The sequence below is a fragment of the Trachurus japonicus genome, chromosome 17, assembly GCF_045865225.1.
Source record: "Trachurus japonicus isolate A0001 chromosome 17, Traja_1.0".
NCBI lineage: Eukaryota > Metazoa > Chordata > Actinopteri > Carangiformes > Carangidae > Trachurus > Trachurus japonicus.
Genome location: NC_140923.1, coordinates 26,396,043 through 26,411,396, shown reverse-complemented (window position 1 = coordinate 26,411,396; position 15,354 = coordinate 26,396,043). Strand labels below are relative to the sequence as shown.

At 43.7% G+C, this 15,354-nt stretch overlaps 1 protein-coding gene across 1 annotated transcript in view; it reads left to right on the top strand.

Annotated features, from left to right (window-relative positions):
* ephb3a (eph receptor B3a) overlaps nt 1–7,534 on the top strand; it is a 29,290-nt gene extending 21,756 nt beyond the window's left edge. The window contains exons 12-15 of the mRNA XM_085804439.1: nt 483–698; nt 993–1,142; nt 2,829–3,022; nt 5,700–7,534. Of these exons, the coding sequence (XP_085660565.1) occupies nt 483–698; nt 993–1,142; nt 2,829–3,022; nt 5,700–5,811 (672 nt within the window). The 3' untranslated portion in view covers nt 5,812–7,534. The remainder of the gene's footprint in view (nt 1–482; nt 699–992; nt 1,143–2,828; nt 3,023–5,699) is intronic.
* Nucleotides 7,535–15,354: the final 7,820 nt, after the last annotated feature.

Genomic DNA, 15,354 nt, shown 5'->3' with positions numbered 1-15,354 from the left:
AATGCAAGCAAAGCTTTTAGCCTAAAAGATTTCATGGTGTGCCGCTGCCTTGAACCTGCAACTAGTTTGTCGGTCAGTCGCAGAATGAAAAAGAAAATATACCGTACCTTGCAGTGGTCTGGTTTTCATTCCTGCAGCTGCTCTTTTTTCTGTTTTCATGTGGAGTCAATATTAGGCTGTAATGGGTTTAGTATGATAGTAAAGAGTCTAATTAATCAGCAAATTAGACAGCATGCGTGAAAAGGTCAGCTGTCAGTGATTGTCGGTAGCAGCCGTGAAGCGCTATGACAGATGTCATGTTTATGTTGCCTCGCTGACTGATTGGCTCTCTGGTGTTTTGCCCTTCTCTTTATCCCCAGCACTCTTCATATTTCAACACATCCTGTTTTTGTTTTTCACTCCCATCGCTGATCTCCCTCGTCGTTAACTGCCCCTCTCTTCCACTCTCTTCCTCCCTCTTGCTCTGATTGCGCTCTTGGTAGCTGAATGATGGACGCTTCACCATGACACAGCTGGTCGGGATGCTGCGCGGCATCGCTGCGGGGATGAAGTACCTGTCAGACATGAACTACGTTCACAGGGACCTCGCCGCCCGCAATATCCTGGTCAACAGCAACTTGGTCTGCAAGGTCTCCGACTTCGGCCTGTCGCGTTTCCTGGACGACACTTCAGCTGACCCCACTTACACAAGCTCCCTGGTCAGTAATATGCATGTGTGTGCTCTGCTCTTCTGTGTTTGTACACTCTGTGCATGTTTAATTGAGCTTGTTAATTTGATCCCCCTCACTTGTTTCACATGTGCATATGGATGCATGTCTGACTGCTCATTTGTGCCAATATTTGCCTTAGCATGCGAGACCGCCTGTGAAATTTGCATTAGCTTCTGCATGTGTGTGTGTTCGAGCTGTCTCCCGATGTTGTTATCAGACTCTGGTGTCTCCCAGGGTGTTGATACCATCCCCCTCTGTGTGTGTGTCGGTGTGTTTGAGCAGGGAGGGAAGATTCCCATTCGGTGGACGGCACCAGAGGCCATCGCCTTCAGGAAGTTCACCTCTGCCAGTGATGTGTGGAGCTACGGCATCGTCATGTGGGAGGTGGTGTCCTACGGAGAGAGACCATACTGGGACATGAGCAACCAGGATGTGAGTAACCATGACAGTCTCATGTTGCAAACACATGTCTATTGACCCGATGCACACACACAGGAGTTGTATGTCTAAGTTTAGGGCCAGCTGAGAGTTTCTCTGAGCTGCTGTGGCTTTGATTTCCAGCGTGACATACTGGACCTGGGCCTGTTCTGCTGTCTTTATCTCCTCATTGCAGATGCCGGTGCAACTGTGTGCCTGTGTTCTACTTTTTACCACCTTATTTACAGCCCTATCCTGCCCACCCTCTACAAATCCATACTGCAAAGCGCCCCCTCCCCCCCTCGCAGACACACACAAAGGCATACCCAGGAAAGGCTTTTTTTTTTACGGGCGTTGTTACCTGTAGGCTATCTGCACTGCACAGACATCATAACTACAGCAGTGAGCTTGCAGGAAAGAAAAAGAAATCTCTTGGTTCCTCCTCCCTGAACAAAGTACTGAAGCAATGTGTACACCTCCACTTTATTCTCAGAGGAATATCTGCTCTGTATTGTGCTTCAAAAAGAGAGTTGTAACGCTGATAGCAATAAAGCAAAAAAAAAAGAGGAGCCAAAATGAAAAACACCAGTAATGTATGTATAACTTTCATAACAAAACCCACAGTAATGAAAGCATCAAAGTAGAGGCCCTCTATTGTTCCCAACAGCCTTTGTGCCACAGTCGTCGCTCAATAAGCAACAGAGTCAACAAATACGAGATATAAACAGAAGTAGTCGCCGGCTACAAGCACGACATAAAAATCAAAAGGACAAGCAGCAGGAGAAGAGGAGTGCGGCAGAAATGCTTTATTGTTCCCAAATGGCAATTTTTTATTGTTGTGGGGAGTTAAAACCCGTACAGAGCTTATGGAGGGAAAGGCAGTTGCTAGGCAAAATCAAATCAAGGAGCGAGCGTTTTCATCCCCCACTTATTGTCTCTCCTATCAATCATGCCAGTTTGGAAGTGACAACTTTGATAACACTTGAGAATATTGTTTTTGTAGTTTTGTAAAGATATTGAAAGGAAGATTGGAATATGTGACAGCATGAGTCGAGGAACTGCCTCATGTAGGACATAATACGCTGGCTGGGGATTATTCTTCCGCCGCGCTAACAAAGGCCAAACGCAGCGAGCGGTAATACGAATGAGTCAGAGCCAGCACTGTTCGCACCACATCAACATCAACAATCAGCACAGTAAATGTAAAAAAAATGTACATTGATTTGAATGTGTTTCTGTGTAGCTCTGCTTGCAGTGTGGATGCTAATTTTTTTTTCTCTCAGATGGAATTATTTTTTAACGGATTCAAGTAAAATTTGACACAGATATTCATGGTACCCTGAGGATGAACCATTGACATTTTAAAATCTTTAGTTGTGGTTATTTCAGTGCCAATTAGCAGAAAAAAAAACGACATCAGCGTGCCAATGTTGTCGCTGGGAGCATGTTAGCATGTTGATGTTAGCATTTAGACAAAGAGTCACTGCTGTGTCCGAAATCACTCATTACTCACTATATAGTGGAATATATTTTGTAGTGCTGTCTGAATCTTTAGTGAGAATTATATACCCTCTATATAATGGACTCATCTAACAGTGCTGTGTGAAAATGCAATGTTTTAATAATGCGACAGTAAAAATGACTTACTGAGCTGCTAGCGTAGCTGGTGACACTTGTTAACAATGGCTTCCTGCTGCTCAGGTCATGACGGCGGTCGAGCAGGACTACCGGCTGCCTCCACCCATGGACTGTCCCATGGTGCTGCATCAGCTGATGCTGGAGTGCTGGATGAAGGAGAGGAACCTGAGGCCCAAGTTCTCGCGCATCGTCAGCACCCTGGACAAGCTGCTCCGCAACGCTGCCAGCCTCAAGGTGGTGACCAGCGCCAACTCAGGGTGAGTCCACATCCAGAACTGCAGTTGTCAGTGCATGCTTGAAACATATGAACCTGGCTAGTGTCCTACCATGAGGACCTGAAGGTTGGAACAAAGTCTGTGGCCACCAGTGAGCTGAATGAGATGGGATAACTGCTCCGGTGGTGAAAACACACTTTCAGATGTTTTATGCTGCGCTCAGATGTGCAAAAGCAGAGTCAGTTCAGGCGCTGCTTCCTCTCTTGCTGCTTTCAGTGGGCGCGCTTGTTGAGATGTCAGTCACAGAAATTGATTGATTGCAGCCCCCCCCCACCACCTCAAATTCCAATGTCGAAAACATGTGGGTGGAGGGGGTTTTAAGATGCCGCTCAGCCAATCAACAAGCACCTTGTTTGAAGCAAACTGACACCGCAATCCGTCATTTGGAGATGGAAGTAGCTTTCTCACACACACTTTTCTTAAATAAAGAAAGATTCATGTCAAGTCATTTGAGCCTTGGCTTTGTTCTCAGACTGCCTCTCACACGCTGAAGTGAACGGGGAGCGAGCGAGAGTGTTTGCTTTTGGAAATGTGCTATATCTTACTTCTTTTTAGGAAGAACAAAGCACTTCACAGTTGCCACCTTGGCAAGTTTGTTGTGTGATTTAGCAACTTTCCAGACAAACTTTCAGAGCTGACGTTCTGATTTGTTGCAGCACAGAAATCTCAGTGGGTTTCTGTGCTGTTGTAAGAAATGGACAGAGCCTGACATCCGAGGAGTCTCAGTGCACTACAGCAAAGGTAAAGAGAGGTAAAGGCAGAGGCTTGTGGTTGAAACGTTATAATATTGGGTCACCAATTTGCTGGAACTGTAATCATTAAGTCTGAAGTCTGTGTGGTGCAGTCTGTTGCTCAGTTGGCTGACTTGGCAGCAACTGCAGCTGACCTTTGTTGAAATATATGCATTATACTGCTGGTTTATCCACATAGGCGCCGCACAAAATGTTTTTTTTTTGTTTGTTTTTGTGCTTTTTTGTTTTTTGTTCACAATAGCAGCAGAAATTGCGCAAACACCAAAAAATGGGGTGATGCAATTTCTTCTCTTTCACCTTGTGTGAAATTGTCCCCTGCACTGCATGTGACAGCTGTGAAGCTGAGGGTGAAGACTCCTCCCGGCGGGGAGACGAGCAGCACACAGAGCCTCTGGGTTGTTGGAATAAGATGTCACAGAGAAAAAAAATTATGGCTGGCCTAAAGAGAGGCACAAGGTTCGTGCTTGTTGGGCCCGGTTTGTTTTTTCTACTTGAGCTTGATTTGGGAGGATACTTTACTCTATTTACTTTTTTACTCTGAGCTGAGAGTTTTTTTTTTGCCTTTTGCTTACTGACACTTCCCTTGGAAATGTAGAGGGTGACTCACTCAGAGGTGGACGTCCTTGCCTCATACGAGTCTCTGGCAGTGACACCATCTTTACCGATGCGTTTGTTCTGAATTTTGTTCGCCTGGCATCCAGTCAACAGTGTGATTAGCGCTGGTTTAGATGCCGGCTCCTCAGCTCTGTAGTGATGTATAATGAATCAAACGCACATCTTCAACTCTGTGGCTCTGACTATGCGATCGTTTCCTGTTTCAGGCACAAAAGGCAGGATTCATACATGCAGTTTCCAGGTCCTGTGCCAGCTCCTTGGCTCACAGTTTCACTCTAACACCGAGCCCCAAGGGCGATTCCTATGCCAGGATTTGGGCTCAGCGAAGCTAATTGTGTGTGGAAATGTAATGGCTGACCTCAGTTTAATTCCCCTATACTTGGCTGGATGCTGGAATATAGGTGATAGGACAGACAGCAGCCAGAGCTGCTGATGTGGAAAAGCAGGAAGTGATGAAGTGTGAGTAATAAGGGAGATTGAGGAGAAGCTAAAAGAGAGGAATGTGTTTAATTAGGTTGCTAATGAGCTTTTTAATGCATCAGGGGAGGGCGCGCCCGATGCTGTGATGGGCGAGTAAGAGAGGGATACGTGTGTGTGATGTTTTGTGTGTGTGTGTCTGTTTGTGCATGTTATGCTACGTGTCTCTGTGTGCAGATGACACGCCAATGATTAATTTATAGCCTCATCTGTATGCAACAGCAAGAGAGATAGACGGCACAGGAGCGGGAGGAAGAGGAGGAGAGAGAAAGGATCATGTTGTCAGAGCATGATTTAGAGAGCGTCTCCCGTGTTTGCGTGTGCATGTGAGGCGGCGAAACGCTCGCTGCTGCTCACCTGCCATTGGCTGTTGGATGATGCTGGGCCAGATAACAGAGGGAGGGGGAGGATATGAGATGCAGCGCTATCTGTGGAGTATCTTCAGCCACGAGGGCCTTAAAAACAAGGACACTGGCCGAGGAACAAAGGACACTGCGAGGCTGCCGCGGGTTTTTCCAAGATAGCTGAGAAATACACAACTTTTATTAAAACTGGAAATGTGATGAATAGATTTGGCTCGTCATTTGAGCTGGACTTTGTTTACAGCAGCTGAGGCTTTGAGCATGGTGCTGTTTTTTTTTTTTTCTTTTTCTTCTTGCATTGTTTTTAACTGTGAGCAACGCTGACACTGAGCTGGATTTAGGCCTTAATCCACCTCCAATGAGATCACTTAGCACAGTAATAATGAGCTGTATCTTCTGTTTAAAGTGTGTGTGTCAACCTGCTGCTGACCTGTGTGGATCTTGCCTTGGCAGGGACCTGCTGCGGCTCGGAGGGACGCTGCCGGGACACAACAGAAAGAGTCCGGACAGCAGTCAGGAAATCGTTCGGCAACAGATGAGCCAAACTCTTCCCATCCGAGTGTGAGCTGCTGCAAAGCTGAGGATTCGGAACCGATGATAATAAAATGAAGAAAAAAAAGAAAAAGAAACTACCTAGAAACTCTGACGCAAAGAGCCTGATGTAAAATAAAAAGAAGAAAAGAAAAGAAGGAAGCTCCGGCTACAGAGACAGAGGACCGCTTTTGGAGATTTCCTCCCGGCTGGAGATTTAATGTCCGAACTTTCCATCGCAGTGTGTGTGTTCATTACTAGACACTTGTGGATTTGTGACTATTGACATAAAAAGCCAAACTTCCTATTGCCCCCCCTCTCAGGTTGTGTTTGCATGTCTGCATGTGTTTTCTGCTGGTTGGGAATCAATTCTTCTTCCCTCTGCTCACCCTCAGACTGAGGATGGGAGAGCTCACACAGATGATAGGATTCAGTGTCTAGATGAGACAACAGTGCCAAGATAAAGCAAACATTTGCTTAAAACAAACTCCTGAGACAGCTCGACATCTGTAGACCTTCAATCCAATCGATCTTTTTTCTTCCTTTTTTTTCAAACCCAACCAACTTTCTTATTTTAGTTTGCTTTTGTTTTGTTTTGTTTTGTTTTGTTTTGTTTTTTGGAAAGAAAAAAAAACACACTTCTCATCTGCTTCCTCTTAAATACTGTCTTCCACATGTACTGGGAGCTATAAGTGTTACAAACCTGTACAAAGCATCTGAGTCTTCACACTGTCTCTCTGTCTGTCAGAGGGGAGACGTAACTGACACTGTGCGGGACACATCATGTGCATGCCAAAGTGGAAGCTTCTTCATGAGAAAAGTACAAATAGTTTCCACATTAACTGTTGCTTTGGTGGCATTTTGCTGTATGGGCTTTAACGTCCATGTTTTCTTAATCTTATTTGATTCATATACGCATTGTTTTTGAATGCTAAGTTATTATCTATTATTACAAAGAGGTGTTTTTTTTGGTGTGTGTTTTTTTAACAAGTACCAGGGGGCTTAACTTTTTTATTACAATGCTTGTTTTTTCACACATTAACAAACCGGACAGACATGAATGATTTGAAGTAAGGAGGACGCATTCTCCGACAGGAAAAATTACCTTTAAAAACACTGAGGAGATTTTGTCCAGATTGCTGTTTGACATGTTTTTATCTTATTTTATTTTTCATTTTATGAAAAAGCGCCCGTGGAAGTGCTGTGTTGTATATTTTACTTTTGGCACATGTGTTGCAGATCAGCGAGAATTAAAAAGGTCACTATCCAGATGATCAGATGATAGCTTCGTGACCTTAATATTGACCTGACCTACAAACACTGATGTAGAACAAATCACTCATGGGTTCATTTCTCCTGACATGTGTTTTCTTCAGCACGCCGGCTATCAGTGCAGTTCCTATTTAATACAACTGCCTGTATATAATACTATATTTCTATTAGACCAATCCGCTCAGCATTTACAACTATCTGACCTGACTTTGGCCTCTCTATGACCCTCGTTTATATGCTTGTTTGTTTATTGTGGAGGAGCAAACAAATGGACAAATTACAGTTTAATGGTCATTACATATCTGAAACTATGTGTCACAAGGAAAGCAGAAAATGAAATGTGTGTCTGTTAGGGCAGACTTTTTCCTGTGCAATTAAAGGTGTATTAGATTGTAAAAAAAAATTGCCAGAAAACTAGAACAAAAATAAGCATTTCTCTTTCAGTATTTTTACGATAATCATATGCAAATAAATTATTAAATGGATCTCTGGTATTCTCTTTGATTTTTCCGCGGGTTCACTAGGCTGAAGTTCCAGGTCTCCTCTCATCCGGCCAAGGGATGAAAAGAGGGAATAGTAAGTGTGTTTTACCTCCTCAGTCAGAATATCACAGCAGCTTTGGATGGACTCATTAAGATTTGAGATTAATCAAAGGCCGGTCCACGCAGCTCGCCAATTAGCGAGACCACAGGACTATTCTGGGGATTTCAGTCTCTGCTGCTTCTGGAGAGGCTTCAACGAAGCAAAGTTAATCTGGCTTCACACCAAATGTCAGTGTTGTTTGGCTTTAATCTGTCAACTAGGACACAAACCGGGTCTCTTTCCATCGCGCTGCAGATGAGTGAAGCCGTCACCTCCTGCTTTTAGTGACTGAGAGGAAGCTGGTCTACTGGGAAGGGAGGGGGGGGGAGGAGGAGGGGGGCTCTGAGGGTTCATACTTAACCATTTTTGACTGGCTGCTCAGGCAGCAGCTGTATGATCATCCACCAAAGGGAGGACTGGTGGTGTTGTGTTCTGCACATGTTCTTTAATCATGTCTGCTGCTCTCACAGGATGTACACACACCAGGTCAACACAAAGGCCCACAGCAGCACACACATCGCAATGTGCAATATATGCAGACACCGAGCCAGTGAATGTAATTCCACCGGGTGACCTGCGAAGCGTGATATTTATCCTGTGTCAAAGCTTTTGCAGGCAGAGAGCAGACATGCTTTGTGGTGGTATGGCTGCTCTTTCTGTCGATGCAAGAAAGAAGATGTGTAGAAAAAAATGTCAACCTTGGAGCAGAATATTATGCATGCACACAACTGAGAAGGAAGTCTTCCAGTGAAAAGTTGTGTTTTTCTTTTTCACAGAGCCTGTTTTGAACAGCACCCAGCTTTTAATCAAGAGCTAAAAACACAACAAAAGGCTTATTCTAAATGCGTTTTCTTGGTGTTTCCTATCACGTCTGAGCTCTGACACAATGTCAAAAGTGAGATTCTGCATCCTGCTTACCATTAAACATTTGAAGCGTTTCCAGCCTCGCGGCCTGCTGTGGCTGGCTGCTTACACCAGAGTTGAGATTCGCAGCCTCTGCATCTCCGCAGAGCTGGAGCTGTAATGTTTTTTTTTTTCGCTGCTGCATCTTAAAGATGATGCAAAATGGCAGCAAACCTAAAGGAAAAGATCTCATTATCTTATTACAGACCATTAAGTGATGAGAAATCAACTGCGACACTTTCTCACAGAGATTTTAATGAGCGTGCTTGGTGGAGTGAAAGCTGAGGAAGTGATGGCAGGATGACAGACAGTTTTTATTTCATGGCTGCTGGTTGCTCGTCAGTGACCAGACAGTTTGCGGTTCAACGTCAAATCCCTACATCACCAGAGTGATTCCCGACGATTACTGCAAGATTAACAGCAGCTCTGCCGTTATACCGGATGTAGGCTGTAAAATCATGCACGAACACCAGTCAAGACAGGACACATGAAAAAAAAAAACGACACACACATACATAGACATTCAAATGCATAACTGTACACGCTCGTGCACTCTAACAGATCTGCTGGATTGGCAGTGATTTGTTAGATTTAGCTGCATCTCCTTGTGTACCCCTTCTGAATGCACCAGTCAGTTTTCTTCCGAGCTCAAAGCACTCATTTGCCATCCTGTCCAAAGCAAGTTTAATGCCTCCAATTACAGGGGGTCTGCAAGCAGGCAGATTTGGAGCGAGGAGGCTTGGCAGGAGAGTTTGCTACGCATCAGGGCCTTTTAACAGAGAAGTGATTTGCTGCTGCTGGTGCTGAAGCCGCCTGTACCGGCTCATCAATGGAAAACTACCCTCTTTATGGTGAAGCGCATGCAGCACTAAGCCGAAGCTGTGAGGAGAGACACAAAAATATCAGGCTTTTTAACGACTCGGTACCGGCTCTTTTTCACACTGTGCAGAGGAATGTCTGCATCTCTGCACTGCAAGCACAAATGGAAATCAAAGTCTTTTCAGCAATCATTTTTTATGTAGCACGGGCTCTGTTTTAATGAAAGTGTCATCATGTGAAGGCAGCAAATGAGGGACGTGCACGCATGAACACGTCTCAATAAATACCCTATATATGGGACAGTTGAGGGGAAACTGTTATATTTCTACTTTAATCAGCTTTGATTTCACTTTGTCAATCACCTATTTTAGTTCACCTTACTCTTTCTTTAAAATGTTAGCTATATTGTCTATAAAATGTTCCTTGTATGAATCCCAAAGTGTCAGATTTTAATAATGCATATTCATATCATCAATATTATGCACCAGAATTAGAGCTGTAGAGTCTCTCAATGAAGCTCAACCTTCATGATCACTTCCCACACTCCTCATGGCATGAAAATTTGATCACTGCAGCAGTTCTTTCTTCTATCAACTAAAAATGTAGTCTAATATGTGATATATTGGTCACTTACATGTAACTTAAGACATTGATTTAATTTCCCATACTGACAGACACTAATTAACCATTAGGAAGCTTTGGGGAAAGCTATATAATTTCCCTTTTTCTCCTAAATCTACATTTCATAATAAAGCCATAAAGTTAAAAGACATTCTTCTTTTTAAATCTAAATTAATGGATTACATTTAGCATTTCTTGTAACCAGATTATTGTAATCTTGTTAAAGATAATCCGTCACTCCCTAACCCTGGTCTTCAAGTATTATATCTGAACATTTCAGCGTATAGCAGCTGGCACTAAATGCGACCATAATCTCTGCTGCAGCGTCACGACTAATGAAAAATATAAATGGAAGGCTACAAACATCTCATTACAGAAATACAGAAAAATAATTTTCCCCTCAAATGATTTGTTCACATTTAATTAAAAAAGCTGCAGCACAGAAACAAGCTCACACACACAGCCACACGTACGCACACATCCGTGGTGGTGGTAAATAATGCTTCCCGATTTCTCCTTTACCTCCCAGCACTCCTCATAAAAGCCCTCAGTGCTGCAGGAGCTGATGATTAGCATGACAGTGCACTCAGTGCTCTGAGAGGCTTCCCCACCTCTGCCTGTCTGTGGCTCAGTCACTGCAGTGTGTGATCCATTAAGCCCTGACCATTGATTAACGGGTGTCAGTACCCAGTTGGATTTGAAGGACAGGATACCGCGCATCAGAAAAGTGGCTGTTCGCCGCTAACCCCTCTCCATCCCTCCACCTCTGATACATTACTGATGCTGCCAGGGCTGCTGATCTCTGGGCCGCAGCCACCCACAGTTTGAGGAGAATCAGCGGGGACAGAGCAGCGAATGAGGTCAGGAGGAGGAAAAGAGCAGGGGAGGAGAGTGGGAGAGTGCAAGGGGATAAGTCATTATTAGTTTGAGTCTTTGTTGCAAGCTAGTTGTGTTACCTGTGTTAGAAATAGAGAATCAAAGTGAAACATGAACTTCCAGGTTCTGCTGCCGCACCAGGAAAACTTCATCCAAAATCCATTTGTAGCCGATAACTGATAATAAGTGAAAATCCAGCTTTGGATCTTTTGCTGCATACGTCTAGATATGGACGGCACATTTCTATGTCTCTGTGCCAGCGACAGCCGAAGCCAAGGGCGTAATGTTTTTGGATTGTCTGTCCGTCCCATTCTCGTGAATATCACGCCAGTAACGCAAAAAGGGACTCTGGCACAAACATTCGCTAGGATTCAACCGTGAACTGATTGGATTTTGGTGATCAAAAATCAAGGTCACAGTGAACTCACAAACCCGGTTTTGGCCTTGTGAGTCTCATATTTCAGTTAACGCCCTGAGGGAATTTCCACAAATTTGGTACCTATGTTCTCCTCAGTAACAAACTGATTAGATTTTGGTGTTTAAAGATTAAAAGCCAAGCTCGTTTGTAGCCTTATTTTGATTGGTTGATCTGTTGCTGTGCTTGGTGCATGTGTATGGTTTCTTGCAACATTGTGAGTCTACCAACCACCACAACTCGACCAATCAGAACAAGAGAATTTCTTCACATTTATCACATTCACTTGGACTCAAGGAAGAAAATTAGACTTTGGTGGCCAAAGGTCATATTTACTCTGACGGTGATAAGCGACGATGCAATTATGACAAATGTTCACTCAAATGCTTCATATTTCATGTGACTTGATAAACAGGACTGAAAGCTGAAACCAGAGTGGTGGAGGCAGACTACCACAATATTGTGTATTTATAACACCTTTAAAAAAACACACCATTTCCCATAAGCCCTAGACTACACAGCATGTGTTGTTGTGGATACTGTGAATGTCTAATGGAAAGTAAACCAGAGGAAGCCACTTTACATGACCGCAGGACTTCAGTTTCCTGTGACATGGCAAATTGTAACTATAACTGCAGATGAAACAAACCAGATACAACCTGTTGATTATTGAGCGCTGGAGGTGCTGCAGACAGATTTTATTACTGTCTGACAGAACCAACCTGTTACTCTTCAGTCTCTTTGCTAAGCTAAGCTAACCAGCGGCTATCTCCAGCTGCATCTTTACAAAGGCACTATAAGAGAGTGGTATCACTTAGGCATGAAAATGAAGAAGCTTATTTTGTTTTTAAAAAATCAAGCTGTTCTTTTAATTGGTGGCTGCTGCTGTGACTGTGATTGGGGAAAGATGCAGCATTTCACAGCTGAGCTGTCTGTGTGATCGACCAGGAGGCCATGACTGTGCTGTCGTGTTGCCATGAGGTGAAAAATCATCAGACACTGTGACACTGTCTATTGTACACTGTAAAACATAACAAAATCCAGGCAGATGAAGCATCTAAAGGGCCGTATCAGCCTGCCAGGGTGTGTCTCAAACACCAAAGCAGTGAACTCCCGGTGAAAAGAGGGGCCAACACAGATCATTAGCATGCATGTGAATGGGATGGAAAGAAAGACCAGATTATGCATTTGTATGTTTGCTGATGAGATAGAGGGGTTTAGGTCCCTCAGCCCAGTTTGAATCACAAATCCCCACCAGGGGAGGGGAAAGGCCATGGATAGAGAAGGAAGAGACAGACTTTAGGCTTTTGAGTAAACGTAGTGGGGGTGTGAGATGCTGTGGTTTCAGAGCAGATGTCCCAAATTGGCAAAGAATAGAAAAGAAGACCAAAGGGACTGGTGGATCCTAGGCTTAACTCCTATCTTTCTAAATCTGTAAAGTATCTGTGCGGAGCGTCGGGGCGGTTCACACCACCGGGCTGCCAGTCAAAGTTTTGAGAGGTTGTTTTCAGAGCCCCTTTTGTTGTGGCCTGTGGGGCGTGTTAGCAACAAGGCCGTGAGTGAGAAGGCTGGCTGGCTGGCTTCAGGGACTCTCCTCTACATGTGGAGGGCTTTACAGTTCGCTGGAAAGATGAGGAGAGACAAGGAACAAAAACACTTCCTCGCCGTCCGTGCTGAGAGCAGCGACAAGCCAGTATGTCGCACTGTCTCGTCCTGTTACCAGGGTCAACGGCGCCGATGCTGACAGTGATATGTGTCACTGCAAGTTTGTAATTAAATGGGAAGAGGCTGCTTGACTGAAATGCAGCGTGATCTCTTTTTGTCTGCTGTGTCACAAAGAGACACAAACAAACACGAACACAGGCAGATTCTTATTGCCTGAAACTACCTGTATATTTGAAATAAATGGCCTGCCAAGCATTTGATGGGTTGGCTAGAAATCCCAAATGCTTATACTGCCTTGGCTGCTTTCAAGTAATCATCCCCATGGTAACACCTGACACCAGCTATTCATCATGTAGCCCCTATAAACTCCAGCATATTCTCAACAACAAGCCACACAGTCAACTTTTTATACATGCTGCTGACAAATAGCCACACAAAACATGCCTGTGCACGATGATCCATTCAAAATCAAAATCCCCTTATTAAAGCTTAGCTCCATGTCAGCTCTGAGTGTGTGTGTGTGTGTGTGTGTGTGTGTGTGTGTGTGTGTGTTTGTGTGTGTGTGAGTGTCTTGTTGCATCATGCACAACATTAAGTGTCAGTCGTTTGCATTAATGTGACAGGTGAAAGTGAATTTGTTAAGATGGCACTGACTCTAATGTGTTGCTATAGTTTGTATCAGCCAGTCGAGTGTGCTGCAGCGTCAGTGGATGAATATTCAGGAATCAGAGCCTCATTTAGTATTAACACAAGCAAAAATGGAAATTCTTTGGCTTTAAATTAAACAAGATGAGGCTGCACACGTTGCACAAATAGTCCTACTGTATGTGGCTGATACTCTCTTTTATTCCCCCACTCTCTCGCTGTGTTTCAACCATCTGTCAGCGATATTGATGTTTCTCACAGAGGGCTACGGGGCACAGGATGAAGGAAAGGAACGAGAGTGAGGAAATATTTGCAGGATCTAGTCATGCACATCTTCTCATCACTCCTTTGCATTGAGTAAAGGGATAGATACAGAGACCTGAGGTTTTTTTCTGGATGCCGGGCTGTGATCAGCTTCAGTCGGCCGGTATTCAAATAAAGACAACAATTCGCCTATGTAAAAATAAACAGTTACAAGTCATGGTGTATGTGCTGTTTGTTAAATTCCTATCTGTAAAGTGAATATTGCTAAAATAAATGTGAAACAAAGTCTAAATAGCCTACCTTACAATTGCACTGAGATTTTTGCAGTGATGAGTATACTAAGTTACATTTCACCGCTTGTTGGTGCTAACGAGGTACAGTAGCCGTATGGATGCCAGTGTTGGTCCAACCGCTCTGGTTCAGATATCTGAAAGCAATTGGATGAATTACCATGACATTTTCCAGGCATCCAAATTCAATAAGACTTTGACAGAAATAGCTTACCATATCAACAGACAATGGATGGATCTCTATTTTGCACATCCCCCAGGATATGACTTTTGAAACCACATCAAAAATGATGACTAAATACTTACTGACATCAGTGTCCATTTGTGTTTAGTGTTAACTAGCAAATGTTAGAATCAGCTAGTGCAGAAGTGCCTCCCACTTCACACCCCCAGTGGCGGCCATCTTGGCTCTGCAGCAGCAGCAGAGGGAAGGCCAGCATATTTTCAAACTTGTAAACATAGCCAACAAGGATATGGATGACCAGGTGTCCCCCATTTTCGGGGGAAGTGCCCAATTTGGCTGACCTGTCCCCGGTGAAAGCTGTCCCCTGAAAATGTCCCCGATTTTGATATTTAATAAGAGATAAAAATAATAATTAAAAAAGTTGTTTGCGGGCTCATGGTTTTGTCCTGGTTGTTTAAAGGGATAGTTCAACAAACTGGCCCATTGCCATAATCCCAATAGTTTTAGAAGAAGTTTTGTTACCTTTAATTGTCAGTACAAGCTAATTTTGCTCTGTTTGGTAACGTTCTGTTATTATCTCATAGCGTGGTGAATGTGCAGGTCACAACTTGTCCACGAGAGCGTTTTGGAGTTGTTGGATTGTGTATTTGATGAGTTTGATGAGGGAAACAAAGAAATCCCATTAGCCTCCATAGCGTAGCTCTGAGCAGCTCGCAGCTCTGCTCCGCCGTAATATAGCACCAACAATTAAAGGTAACAAGCCTACTGCTATGACTATAGGGATTATGGCAAAGGGCCAATTTTCCAAAATGTTGAACTATCCCTTTAAGTCTCTGGTTTTGATTACAGTTAATGTCAATTGCTAGAGATGCTAAATCAAATAAACAGCTCCTGCAGCCTCAACAGAGCAGTCTATTCTTTCATTTTAATACAGTAGCATTTTGTTGATGTTGTTTAGTTTGCTGATGCTGTTGCATGGGTTAATCAGTTTTATGTTTATTTTCTGAAAAAATCATTTTTGCAGTAGAAAGTTGCACTTTG